At 38.7% G+C, this 14401-nt stretch overlaps 2 protein-coding genes across 2 annotated transcripts in view; both read right to left on the bottom strand.

Moving 5' to 3' along the window:
* Positions 1-14401, bottom strand: part of SKA2 (spindle and kinetochore associated complex subunit 2) — a 1094818-nt gene that overhangs the window by 399382 nt on the left and 681035 nt on the right. The gene's annotated exons all lie outside the window — the stretch shown is intronic.
* HSF5 (heat shock transcription factor 5) overlaps positions 1-14401 on the bottom strand; it is a 52833-nt gene that overhangs the window by 18787 nt on the left and 19645 nt on the right. The window contains exons 4-5 of the mRNA XM_027774225.1: positions 6720-6817; positions 719-1240 (exon numbers count right to left, since the gene is read on the bottom strand). Of these exons, the coding sequence (XP_027630026.1) occupies positions 719-1240; positions 6720-6817 (620 nt within the window). The remainder of the gene's footprint in view (positions 1-718; positions 1241-6719; positions 6818-14401) is intronic.

Raw genomic sequence — 14401 nt, 5'->3', positions numbered from 1 at the left:
ATATAATATTAACTTGATATATATTTGAAACTCAGATAGGAAAAAATTAGAAGTAGGAAAAAATACTTAAGTTAATTCAGAAAAAGTCATTTTAATTTGAATGTTGTTTTGATTAGTTATTCTAATTATTTAGAATCAAAATGTATTCATTTTTCTGTTCATAAACTGTCAATAATAAGGAATTAATCTCTACCTTCAGCATATGTCCCTCAAACTAGAGTCAAGAGTTCTGATTTAAGAATTCAGACATAGCAAGGAAACTCAAACATGGTATGTTCACAAGAGTTCAATGATGCTGTAAGAAAATAAGACCTTCAACCATCTTCCTACTTGCATGCTACAAATCGCTAAAAACGTTCTCTTGCAGTCAACCCTTCTGGGTAATGGAATTGTATCAACCAGGCATGCCTAGTCCATACAAATTAAGGATAGGGAGCAAAATTCATGGGATGCTTTTAACAAATATAAGTTTTATACCATAATGCTCAATCATATTGCCTGTCTAAAAGTCAACTGCAGACAATAATATAGTGAGAAGATGCCTGAGGGTTAAGATAACTTCTTTCTGAATCTTTTGTGCAGAACCACTAAGATGTGGCCCTTCTGGAAAGCATAATGAACTGATATTAAACCCAAATAAGAGCTGGACAAACTCTCCACATTGCAAGAAGCAATGAGTACTCTGAGCATTATTAGGATTTCTTCTTTTTCCCCTTACCTGATGTGTGCTGAATGGTAGCCCTTCCTGCACAAATACTACCGAAGATGGAGATGGATTATGACTTAGCTGCTCCTTCAGTTTGACATGAGCTTGCTGGATGGCCGCAGAATCCTGCATTGTGCTATTTTCAACAGGCTGAGCTGTGTGGATGGTATAGATGTACTCAGGTGACTGTGGTAGAGAGCAGGTGATTGCTTGTTCTGTTCCAACCACAAAAGAGGTAATATCTGAGCCTACAGGAGTAAGTGGCTCCAGTTGGCTAGCCTGACTTGTGGACGATGAATTGCTGTTGTTTGAATTAGCTAAGATGTGTTGGCCTCTGTTAGACTGAGATGTTGGGCACTGATTCTCAGTAGGCTCCACCTTTACCATCTCCAATTTAGGGGAGGAATGTAACTCATCTACTATCTGAAAGACAGCCTCTAGGTTTACTTCTGTCTTTTTATTTTCATCAGTAGCACTGCAAGACCAATTAGAAGGTAGAAATTCAACTGGATAGGAGGACTGCATTGGAGGATTCTGAGAAAAGAGAAAACAGGACTGTTTGGATAGAAAATCAAATTTACAATTAAAGAGGAAAGCAACAACATATAGGCTAATGAATGCTAAACATAAATAGGTTAAACTTCAAGCTAAGAAAACCTGAATGTTAATCTACTTTTTGCAATGGTAGCTTCAAACACCTTGTTAACATTTACTTGACATCTACCAGATGTCAACCACTATGCTAAGTTTGATACTAGAAATGGACCAATAATTTTCAGAGTTAAAGTATACAAAATCGAAAAGTTAAGGTATCCAGATACCTATTTGCTAGTAAAATATCTATGTACCAAGTTCTTACATAAACGGTGACAAGCAAAAACATCACTTGCCATCTATTATATACTGTTTTAGAAATGTAGTAAGGATATTTCATTACATTTATGGTTTTGCGTATGTTGAACCAACCTTGAAGAAAGATAAAAATCATATGGTCATATCAATCGATGCAGAAAAAGCATTTGATAAGATACAACATCCCTTCATGATCAAGACCCTCAGCGAAATCGGCACAGAAGGGTCATTTATCAATAAAAGCTATCTATGAAAAAACAATAGCGAACATCATCCTCAATGGAGAAAAGCTGAAAGCTTTTCCTCCAAGACAAGGATGCCCACTTTCTCCACTCCTTTTCAATATAGTACTAGAAGTCCTTGCCAATGCAATCAGAAAAGAGGAAAAAATAAAAGGCACTCGAATAGGAAAAGAAGAGGTGAAACTCTCTATTCACAGATGACATGATTGTATACATAGAGGACCCAATGGTTTCCATGAAAAAATTTGTGGAAGTAATACATGAATACAGTAAAGTTGCAGGATACAAAATTAATACACAGAAATCTATAGCATTTCTATATATGAACAACAGGCAGACTGAGATAGAACTGAGAAAAGTTATTCCATTTACCAGAGCCACAAAAAATGTAAGATACTTAGGAATAAATCTAACAAAAGAAGTTAAAAACCTCCACAAGGAAAATTATGAGAAGCTAAAAAAATTGAAAATGACACAAAAAAAAGTGGAAGGACATCCCATGTTCCTGGATTGGAAGAATTAATATAATCAAAATGGCAATTCTACCCAAATTAATCTACATATTTAATGCAATGCCAATCAAAGTACCAGATACATTCTTCACAGATCTAGAAAAGACAATCATAAAATTTGTCTGGAATCATAAAGACCCCATAGTGCCAAAGCAATTCTGCACAAGAAGAGTGGAGTGGGTGGCATCTCACTCCCTGACCCAAAAATATACTACAAAGCTATGGTAATCAAAACAGTATGGTACTGGCACAGAAACAGACATGTGGACCAATGGAACAGAATAAAGTCCTCAGAAATAAATTCCCAAACATACAGTCAACTGATTTTTGACAACGGGTACCAGTCAATCCAGTGGGAAAAGGAAAACCTCTTTAGCAAATGGTGCTGGAAAAATTGGACTTCCACCTGCAGAAAGATGAATTTGAACCCCTACCTCTCACCTTTGACACAAATCAAGTCAAGGTGGATCAAAGATCTAAATCTAAGGCCTAAAACTATAAAACTGCTCCTGGAAAATAGTAGGGAAACTCTGGGAGACATTGGGGTAGGGAAATACTTCTTAAATAAGACCCCCAAAGCATAGATGATAATTCCCAAAATAGACAAGTGAGATTACATCAGACTAAGAAGTTCCTGCATGGCAAAAGATACAGTAATTAGAGTGAATCGACAGCCCTCAGAATGGGAAAATATTTTTGTAAACTATAGCAATTCCACTCCTTGGTGTCTACCCAAAGGATAGAAGAATTCTTAATCAGAAAAGTGCTTGCACACCGATGTTTATTGTGGCACTATTCACAATTGCTAAGACATGGAACCAACCCAAATGCCCATGAACAGATGAATGGATTGAAAAACTGTGGCACATATACTCTATGGAATACCATTCAGTCATAAAAAACAACAAAACCCTGGTTTTGGACAGAAAGTGGGAGAATATGGAAGAGTTACTGCTGAGTGAAGCAAGCCAGGCTATGAAGGAGAGACATTGTATGTCCCCACTCAACATATACTGAGTGTCTGCACTCTATGACTGAAACTGATGACTAAAGGTTATAGAAACACAGTAAATGGATGTAAATACCAAATATAATATGTGTGAAAGAGTAGGATCTGAGGAAGGACATTTAGAAGAAAAATAGGGAGGCAAAGCATTAACTGGACCAAAAATGTGGTATTATCTGTTGAAGATATTTTATAGTTTTATCAACTAGACTAGGGATAAATATTCACATGTTGAAATACTCACTTTGTAAGCTAAATAAAATGATTGAATGTATAAAAGAAAATGAAATAAAAATGTAAATAAAAAATAGAATTAAAAAACTGATTATAAAACCAAAAAAGAAAAAGAAAAGAAAGAAAGAAATGCAGTAAGTATATTTCAAATGCAAGATGCTCACAGACCCACCAATCCTCTATGGACTTGGAGGGAGGTACTGATACTCTGTTCCAAATGATGTGGGGGAAAAAATGGATGGAATATCGAATGTCCTTTGGTTCCCAAAATTATTCTAAATAATAAAGCAATAGACTAAAATACCTATTGCTTTTAGATTTATATCTTTAAGATATATTCTTGTACATATAGTGCTTTGCATAGAGTAGACATTTAATACATGTTAGGTGATAAGGATCTAAAGCTGTGAACATAAAATACAGGAGAGTGATGATTAAATAAAAGATGTAATGAACTGATGTTGCCAAATGTACAGCTTTGCACAGAATAGGCATTCAATAAATGTTGATTTTCTCAGATTATAAACATAAAATACAGAAGACTTTGATTAAATAAAACATACAGGGAGTTGATGTTGCCAAATGCACTACAAAGATTATGTCAATGATTTTTAGAAGGCCATTAATGCCAAATAATGTCAACTCAAATGGTATAGGCATCAAGTTACCATAGTCAACAGCACCATTTATTGAGTTCTTACTATGTGCCAACCACATATAGACTGCTTTCATATCCATTATTTCATTTATTTCTCACAAAAGCCCTATGATATGTGATACTCTTTGTTTTTAAATAACGAAACTGAGGTTCAGAGAAATATCATAATTTACCCAGTCACAATGAAAAAACTGACAGAGCCAACTTTTAAGCCTCAGTCTCCTCGATGCAAAAGCTCTTGCTGGTCACCACTAAAGAAAACTGGCCATTGATGTACTTCTCACCAATATCTACAATCCACTATATAAACTGCATTTATTTTCAGTTTATTCATTTATAGAATCTAACATACTTTATTGTTTTCCATTTTTTAATTTTATGTCTTATCTTTATTTTCCTATAATTAACAGATATCATCTCTGTAGTAAGAAAAGGTCTTTACAAAAATGTTTTAAAACATGAGCATGTTCTGGGCTAGCTCTGTGGTCTAGTGGTTAAGATACCACATTCCTGACCATGTGGCTCAAATCCTAGCCCCAGAAGTTAGAAAAATACACAGCTTTGTACATTTCTGTACACCGGGTATGTACAAAATGTATGCCCCAAATTCTGACAGAGTGGAGAATTGGAGGCAAGGGAATGTGGCCTGACCATATCCCATTGAGGGGAGCTTGCTTTCTTTCTCTCTCTCTCAAGCATATACGTCCCGTGGCAAAACAAAACAAAAACAAATCCATGAACATATTCAAGACAGAAATGCTGTCAGAGTTATCTCCAGTATAATCCAGGGAAGAGACATCAGGGTCCACAAACAAGAGCATCTAACTGTGAAGAGGCAACATCCGTCCAATAAAGATGGTGAACTGGGAGAGCACTAGTAATGAAAATTGTCCATCTAAGCCCCCTTGTTTAGATTTTATACTCTTCAAACAACACTCTGATTATAAATTGATTTCCCATGTAGACTTTCTCAGAACAAAGAAAAGAAAGAAAATGTTCTTCTGAGTACCCTAATGACACTAGTAAAACATTTCCTTGGGAACCAGCAGTTAGCGTAATGGCTATGTCGCTGGACTCCCATATAGTCGACCGCGGTTCGTGTCCCGGACCCAGTGGCTTAAAACTCACGCCAGTCGCGTGTGCATGCGTGCCCAAGATCCTGAGAGGAGAATGGAGGAGAAGGGATTGCGGCGTGACCATCCCCCCTGGGGGGTGATTTCTCGCTTTCTGTCTCTATGTCTTTTTCTGTCTGTTTGGCGAGCGCACGCGCCCTATAGTGAAAACCTCCCCCCCCCAAAAGAAAAAAATTCCTTAAGAACTGAAGCTATCTTGGGACCAGCAGTTGGCATAATAGCTATGTCACTGGACTTCCACGTTAGACAACCTTGGTTTGAGTCGCAGACCCAGTGGCTTAAACTCACGCGGGGTGCATGTGTGTGTGCGCCCAAGATCTTGAGAGGAGAATGGGTGAGAAGGGATTGTGGAATGGCCATCCCCCTTGGAGAGTGATTTCTCGCTTTCTGTCTCTCTTTTTCTGGCAAGTGCACACTCCCTATAGCAAAAAACCTCTCACAAAAAAAAAAAAAAAAGAAAGAAAGAAAAAAGAAAAAGAAAAGAACTGAAGCTATCTTAGCTAGATGATAATCCAAGGCAAACACATGAATCTGATCTTTAGCATAAAAATACAAGGCACAGGGGCCAGCAGGTGCCATGGTTACTGAGGCATTAGACTCCCACATGACTGACCGCAGTTCAAGTATGGACCTGGCCGCTTAAAAATCACACTGGGCAGGTGTGCATATGTGCCCAAAATCCCAAAAGGAGAATGGAGGAGATGAGACTGCGATGTGGCCATCTCTCCAGGGCTATAATTTCTCACTTTCCCTCACTCTGTCTCTCTCTTTCTCTGAGGCAAGCACATGTGCCCTATGGCAAAAATCTAAATAAATAAATAAAACATAACTATCTGTATCACTATCTGTTGGAAGAAGCTGTCATTTGGTGACTTATATACTTTTAAAGTTTATCTGATATTCATTTCACCATGGAAAAATCTAGAAAGCACTGTTCAAAATAACTTTCAGCAGTGACAGTACAACTGGTAGTTGCTAGCTACGTGAGACTACTGGGCACTTGAAATGTGGCTACTATGAGTAATTTAATTTTAATCAATTTAAGTAACCACATGAGACTACAGAGTACTTGAGATGTTGCTAGTGTGATTGAGATATTAATTTTTAAATTTCATTAATTTTAATTACTGTAAATTAAATAGCCACACGTGACTAGTGGCTATCATACTGAACAAAGCTGACCTAGAAGAATCCTTAGTCATTAGTTATATAAACTCTCCCCATCCCCCCTTTTTATAAGAATTGAGAAAACTGAGCCCGTAATCCACAATTTACCTCTGGCTACTCATTAATATAAAAGTACACTTTGAAATTTTGCAAAGTCAATAATATGACACATGAAGCACAGAATGTGTCCACTGTTTCAAGAACTGTACCTGGAAGTAGTTGCAGTGTGCATAGGAGGAGGCAGTGGGCGTGACACAACTACTTAGCGCATCCATGTGGGTAGAAGGAGAACAGCACTGGAGCACAGCTGGAAGAAATTCACAGATAGAAAAGCCATCAACCACGATAAAGCTCTAGAGCATTTGAAGAGTTCCCACTTTCAACATAGAAAGAACTCCAAGAAGGACTTCCTTTGTTGTCTAACAAAATTATCTTTAGTCCACTGAGCTGCTATGACTTATTGAAAACATAATATAAGCTTTTAAAAGTCTTTAAAAGGGTCACTTTTACTTTTATACACAATTTCTTTAGCACCTAAACTTTCTGAAATAAAACATTTACTCTTTTTGAAAGGAATTTCATTTATTAACAATATCAGAATATATCTGAAATTCCAAAATAATTGTTTTGATCATTTTAACAGTAACAATCATTTTTAGGGGGAAGATTTTTTTTTTCTTCTTCCCTTTGAGAAGCTTTTGCTATAGGGTATGTGAGCTCACCAGAAAGAGAGAGAGAGAGACAGACAGACAGCGAGAAATCACCCTCCAGAAGGGATGGCCATGCCGCATTCCTTTCTCTTCTTCTCCTCTCAGGATCTCAGGCAATGCACACATATGTGCCCAGTGTAAGCTTAAGCCACTGGGTCCAGGACTCAAACCGTGGTTGACTACATGAAAGTCCAGCAACATAGCCATTACGCCAACTGCGTAATGATTCGTCAGCAGGTAGTGTAGTGGTAAATGCACTGAACTCCCATGTGCTGACCACGGTTTGAGTCCTGGACCTGGCAGCTTGCTTTTTGACTTTTCACATCTCTCTCTCTCTGGAGAGTAAATGTGCCCTGTAGCAAATTTAAAAATGACAATAATGATAAATAAAATTAAATAAATCTAAAATAAAAGAAGAAAGTGAGTATAAAATACTCTCCAAATGTTACCAGTAAACAATGCATCCAGTAGAAACATATGTAAAAATCGGGACCAGCAGTTAGCGTAATGGCTATGTCGCAGGACTCCCACGTAGTCGACCACGGTTTGCGTCCCAGACCTGGTGACTTAAAACTCACACCGGGTGTGTGTGCGTGTGTGCCCAAGATCCTGAGAGGAGAACGGAGGAGAAGGGATGGCAGCATGGCCATCCCCCATGGGGGATGATTTCTCACTTTCTGTCTCTCTGTCTCTGTCTGTCTGGTGAGCGCACGCGTCCTATAGCAAAAAACCCTCCCCCCCCCAAAAAAAAAGAAACATACGTAAAAATGTTTTTATCATTTAGACCATAGGTTAGGAATGCAGGTCCTAGAGTCAGATTGCACACATTGGAAGCCTAGCCACACCATTCAAAAGCTGTGCAAATTTAAGCACAGTAAATCTACTTGGGCCTCCATTTCAGTATCCTATTAAAATAGGGTAGAACCTACCCAATCTGGTTGTGAGGCATGAATGAACTACTATGCATAAAGTACGTAGAATAGTGCTGGCAGACAGTAAGCAATCAGTAAATGTTGTCTGCTATTATTTATCTATTTTTAAAGGTACTTATAGTCTTTTTAAAAAATTATTATTTTTTAAAGAATTATTTATTTATCCATCCATTTATAATCTGATCAGAGACAGACAAAAAATGAAAATGAGAAGAGCAAGCCACCAGGTCCAGGACTCAAACCGTGGTCAGCCATGTGGGAGTGTCCAGCACCTTAACCACCACGCCACCTGCTGGTCCCCAATTATTATTATTTTTTTAAATTTGCCATAGGGCATGGACATGAGAGCGAGCGAGCGAAAGCAAGCCACTTGGTTCAGAACTCCAACTGGGATTATCTATATGGGAGTCCAGCGCCTCAACCACATCACCACCTGCTGGCACCTAACTGCTATTATTTTAAGTACAGAAATACATTTTCCAAACTTTCTATAGTTAGGCAAACATGAAAAGACTGAACTCTTTTACTTACAGATTCAGTCTCTTTTTTTTGAGAGGTTTTTGCTATAGAGCGTGTGCTCTCACCAGACAGAGACAGAGAGACAGAAAGTGAGAAATCACCCCCCCGGGGGGGATGGCCATGCCACAATACCTTGTTCATTCTCCCAAGAGGACCTGGGATCTTGGGCATTCATGCACACGCACCCAGCATGAGTTTTAAGCCACCAGGTCCAGGACGCAAACCGCAGTCAACTACGTGGAAGTTCAGTGACATAGCCATTACACTAACTGCTGGTCCCGAGATTCAGTCTTTTTTTTTTTTTTTAGAAAGGTTTTTGCTATAGGGTATGTGTGTTCTCTGGAGAGACAGAGACAGAGAGACAGAAAGCAAGAATTCACTATTCAGGGGTCTGGCTACTCCATAGTCCCTTCACCTCCATTCTCCTCTCAGGATTTTGGGCATGCATGTACATGTGCCTGGCATGAGTTTGAAGCCACCAGGTCCAGAACTCGAACTGTGATAGACTACATGGAGTCCAGCAATGTAACCATTATGCCTGCCATGTGCTGGTCCCCAGATTCAATCTTAATAATTTGTTGAGCTCCTCTTTTCCAGAAAGACTTTCCAGTGTGAAGAAGTTTAAAACATCACATTTATGGATTAAACAGAAGACTATATGAGTATGAAATACATATTAATACATAAATATGAACATGATAAGCATACATACACACATACATACATACACACACACACACATATACACACACAAACACACCATGTTCCAAGCATGGAGGTAGGTACTTTACACAGATCACCTTGTTTAATCTAAACAATCAGTTAAAGTGTTAACATTACTTTCAAACTAAGTAAACTAAAGCTCAAGATACTAAGGAATTTGCCAAAAGTTGCAAAGATGGTGATGACAGAGCCAGTGATCAAATTACAAAGCACATGCTCTTTAATTTACTATGATGAGGGACCAGCAGACAGCATAATGGTTATGTAGCTGGACTCCCACATAGTTGACCATGATTCAAGTCGCAGACACAATGCCTTGAAAATCACATTGAACACATGTGTGTGTGTGCCTAAGATTCCAAGAGAAGAATGGAAGAAAATGGATTGTGGCATGGCCATCCCCCTGGGGGGTGATTTCTAGCTTTCTGTCTCTCTCTCCAGCCTACATACACACCCTATAGCAAAAACCTCTCTCAAAACACACACACACACACACACACACACACACACACCCCATAATGCTAGGTCAGCAGGTGGTGGAGTGGTTACAGTGCTGGACTTACACATAGCCAACCATGGTTCAAGTCTGGACCTGGAAGCTTGCTTTCTTACTTTCCCTTTCTCTCTCTGTCTCTCTCTCTGGTGAGTGCTTGTGCCCTGTAGCAAATTAAAATAATACTAAATAAAATTAAATAATTACTTAAAAAAATACAAAGCTTCCCTAAGTTTTCTTTTCCCTAAACTGTAACATTTTAATTTTACTAGATTTCCATCTGCTGAAAAGCTTTAAAATCTCTTTATTATAATTAGCAACTTTTCCCTTTTATTTCTACATCTTTCATATTTTGAATGAGTTAAAAATATTACTAAATAATCTCGTTATTGAGACCAGCAGTTAGTGTAATGGCTATGTCGCTGGACTCCCACATAGTCAACCGCAGTTCACATTCCGGACCCAGTGGCTTAAAACTCACGCCGGGCGCGTGTGTGTGCGTGCCCAAGATCCCAAGAGGAGAATGGAGGAGAAGGAATTGTGGCATGGCCATCCCCCCTGGGGAGTGATTTCTCGCTTTCTGTCTCTGTCTGTCTGTCTGGCAAGCACACGCGCCCTATAGTGAAAACCTCTCAAAAAAAAAAAATCTCGTTATTAATCTTTAAAAATAAATGAGTCTAAGGTGGTAAAAATTCAATGCTTTCTTATTTCTCCATTGACTATTGATTTTTTAAATGTCCAAAGTTTATAAAGATAGATTAGAAATAAAATATTTGCTCATTGTAGCATGTGTAATTTAAGACATTAATTTTCACACATAGAAATAAAAAATGGAGAGAATTCTAGCTTAGATATAAGTACTGATATTTTCTAAATTACATGATCTTTAACAATTAAAGTAATTTAAGAGAGTCATATATTACTAAGAGTGCCACATAAAATTCATAACTGTCACTTTCAAAATAGGACTTTACTCTTGATTCTTTGGAAGTTATTCAAATATACAATGAAAATTTTAAAATTTTATTTCCCAAGGTATCTGAAATCATAAATATCCTGGGAAATAAACTGAATCGAAACAGCTACATCCTAAGCAGCATCTGCAGTGTTTGCCAAAACTCCAAAAGGAAGAAAAGGGGTATAGCCCCCTAGCGGCAGCAAAAAAAGACTTAGACACCGCAGGTTTTCATTCTATGTGAACACTATAAAGCAGTGTTCCATTACAAATAAATCAATTAAAGGTATTAGCTTTCTTTCTTTCCTCTCTTTTTTTTTAAGAGAGGTTTTTTGCTAAAGGCATGTACACACTTCCTGGAGATACAGAGAGACAGAAAGTAAAAAGTTACCCCTTAAAGAGATAGTCATGCTGCAATCCCTGCTCCTCCATTCTCATGAGATCTTGGGCATACACGTACGCGCATGTGCCCAGTGTGAGTTTAAGCTGCCAAGTCTGGGAACTGAACCACGTGGGAGTCTGGTGAGGTAACCATTATGCCATCTGCCGGTCCCTTAGCTTTATTTTTCTGATTTTTTTATGTTTTGACTCCATTGGCTATACATTTTAAAGAGTTATGAAAATGTACTTTAAAAACATTTTTTTGAGAAATAAACTATAATATTGGGCCATCAGAAGAGTCATAACTATTTCTTGTTTTTTGGTTTTTTTTCATACAAAAATGCATCATTACTTTCCCAATGACCCAATATAACAGAGACCATGTTGACATATGGTTGATAGCTGATTTGGTATATAAGAAAACAGTAAAATAATGAATGTCCTTTAAAATGTCCAGTAACAGGCTGGCAGATGGCGTTGTCATTAAGGTGCTGGACTCCTACATGGCCAATTGTGGTTCAAGTCTTGGACCACAAGGCTTGCTTTCTCATTTTCTCTCTCTGTCTCTCTCTCTTTGGTCAAAAAATAGTAACAACAACAAATGTAAATAAATAAATAATTCTTTAAAAAAAAAAAGTCCAGTAACAAATGAAAAGTAGAAAAGTACCTGTATGAAGAAAAAGAGAACTTGAATAGATTCCTCAATGGCTATTTCCTTACCAGTTCAATCCTACTTGTATTGTCAACAAAACAGAACGAAGTAAGGTTTTAGTTAAGTTTATTGAATATGAAAACCTAGGCACAGAGATCCTACTAAGCAGCGCTCAGTATATGACAAATTAATCTGCTGTGCATTATGAAAGCAACAACGTTATGTAAAACTGACGTTTTCAACTATGTCCGAAGATGCATTCATCTATATATAAAGATCATTCAGTGTCTTCGTAGAGGCAGTGTTCACAATGTATTAAACAGCTCATAGAATGGAAAACCATAAACAAGGAAGAGAATTCTATTTCAGACATATTCTTGTTTTTGTTCCCCCTCCCCCCAGAGGGTATATGTGCTCACCAAAAAGAGACAGAGAGGGAAACCAAGAAAGCACCCCTCAATGGGGTATGGTCATGCCACAATCCCTTCTCTGCTTCTCCATCACATACACATGCCCAGGATGTTTTCAAGCTGCTAGGGCTGTAATTTGAACCACATAGTTGGCCATGTGGGATTTAACTCCTTTAACCACTAGACCACAGAATTGGCCCCATTTCAGATATAAATACATTCTCAAAAAAATTTTTTTTTTCTTTTTAGAGAGAGAGAGATTTTTACTATAGGGTATGTGTGCTCACCAGAGAAAAAGAGAAACAAAAAGCGAAAAATCACCCCCGGGGGATGGCCATGCCGTAATCCCTGCTCCTCCATTCTCCTCTCAGGATTTTGGAAACATGCACCAGCACCTTGTATGAATTCTAAGCCTCCAGGTACAAGACTCGAACCGTGTCCAGCAATGTAACTATAACATTACATAATGGTCCCATATTTTCAAAAAATTTCTAAGTAATAGAGCCAGAATTAACAGGGGAACTAAACAATGTCATACGCTTTATCCCATGGAGGTAATTCAAATATATAATTTAAATATTTTGGATATGAATCTATTGTACTTCATAATAGTACGGTATCAGTGAGAAAATGCTCAACATTATAAACGTCCAAAAGGAAAAACATTGTAATAGCAAATTTAATTTCAAGATAGGCTACTCCAGCAACTAGAACCCCAGTATATCTTTTTTTTTTTTTTTTGGTAGAGATTTTCACTGTAGGGCGCGTGCGTTCGCCAGACAGAGAGAGACATAGAGACAGAAAGCGAGAAATCACCCCCCAGGGGGGATGGTCACGCCGCAATCCCTTCTCCTCCATTCTCCTCTCAGGATCTTGGGCACGCACGCACACGCACCCGGCGTGAGTTTTAAGCCACTGGGTCCGGGACACGAACCGCGGTCGACTACGTGGGAGTCCAGCGACATAGCCATTACGCTAACTGCTGGTTCCCAACCCCAGTATATCTTCATTCACAGTGAGGTAAAGAAAAGGTCTTCTGGGTATAAACATGAAAGATGTGAAAGCAGGCATTCAAGAAGTTATCTGTACACCTATGTTCACAGCAGTAATATTTACAACAGCCAAAAAGTAGAATTAGCTTAGTTTCTATCACAAATGAATGATAAAATGTGGTACAAAAAAGTTCACAGAACATACAAATTATGAGCCAGTCAAGTAGGCCAGTGGTTAAGGGAGCTGGATCTCACATGGCCAAACATGGTTTGAATCCTGGCCCTGGTGGCTTGAACAACATGCCAGGCGTGTGTGTGTATGCATGCCCCAAGTCTCAACAGGACTGGCCACCTGGTGGTGTGGTGGTTTAGATGGCTGGCTCCCACAAGGCCAACTATGTGATTCGAGACCTGGACCCAGAGGCTGGGGAAACACATTGTGCCTATATGCCCAAAACCCAGAAAGAATGGAGAAGGAACTATAGTGGAACCTTGCCCCACTTGGTGCATGGCAAAGTATTCTCACTTTCTCTCTCCTTCTACCTTTCTGACCCTAACTGGCAAGTGCAAATGTCCTCTAGCAAAAAAAAAAAAAAAATCCCAACAAGATAGAGAAATGGAAAAGGGTACAACACCTCACTGGGGGGAAGGTGCTTTCCTCCCTCTCTCTCTGTCAAGCACGTGTGCCCTGTGTCAAATAAAAAAGTGTCAATTATGACAAAACTATGCATTGATATGGGGTGGGCAGGTGGCATGGTGGTTAAGGCATTGGACTCCCACATGGTAAACCCCATTTTGAGACCTGGACGTAGTAGCTTGCTTTCTTTCCTTTTCTCTGTCTCTCTCTAGTCAAATTTAAAAATAATAGTAATTGGGACCAGTAGTTGGCATAATGGCTATGTCGCTGGACTCTCATGTAGTCGATTCTCATGTAGTCCCAGGCCTGGTGGCTTAAACTCACGCTGGATGCAAGTGCGTGCATGCCCAAGATCCCGAGAGGAGAATGGAGGAGAAGGGATTGTGGCCTGGCCATCCCCCCAGGGGGTAATTTCTCGCTTTCTATCTCTCTTTCTGGCAAGCACATACGCCCTATAGCAAAAACCTCTCCAAAAATAATAATAGTA

Source organism: Tupaia chinensis, unplaced genomic scaffold (genome assembly GCF_000334495.1).
Source record: "Tupaia chinensis unplaced genomic scaffold, TupChi_1.0 Scaffold000416_1, whole genome shotgun sequence".
Lineage (NCBI taxonomy): Eukaryota > Metazoa > Chordata > Mammalia > Scandentia > Tupaiidae > Tupaia > Tupaia belangeri.
Note: the sequence above shows the minus strand (reverse complement) of the source record. Positions and strands in the feature narration are given on the sequence as shown.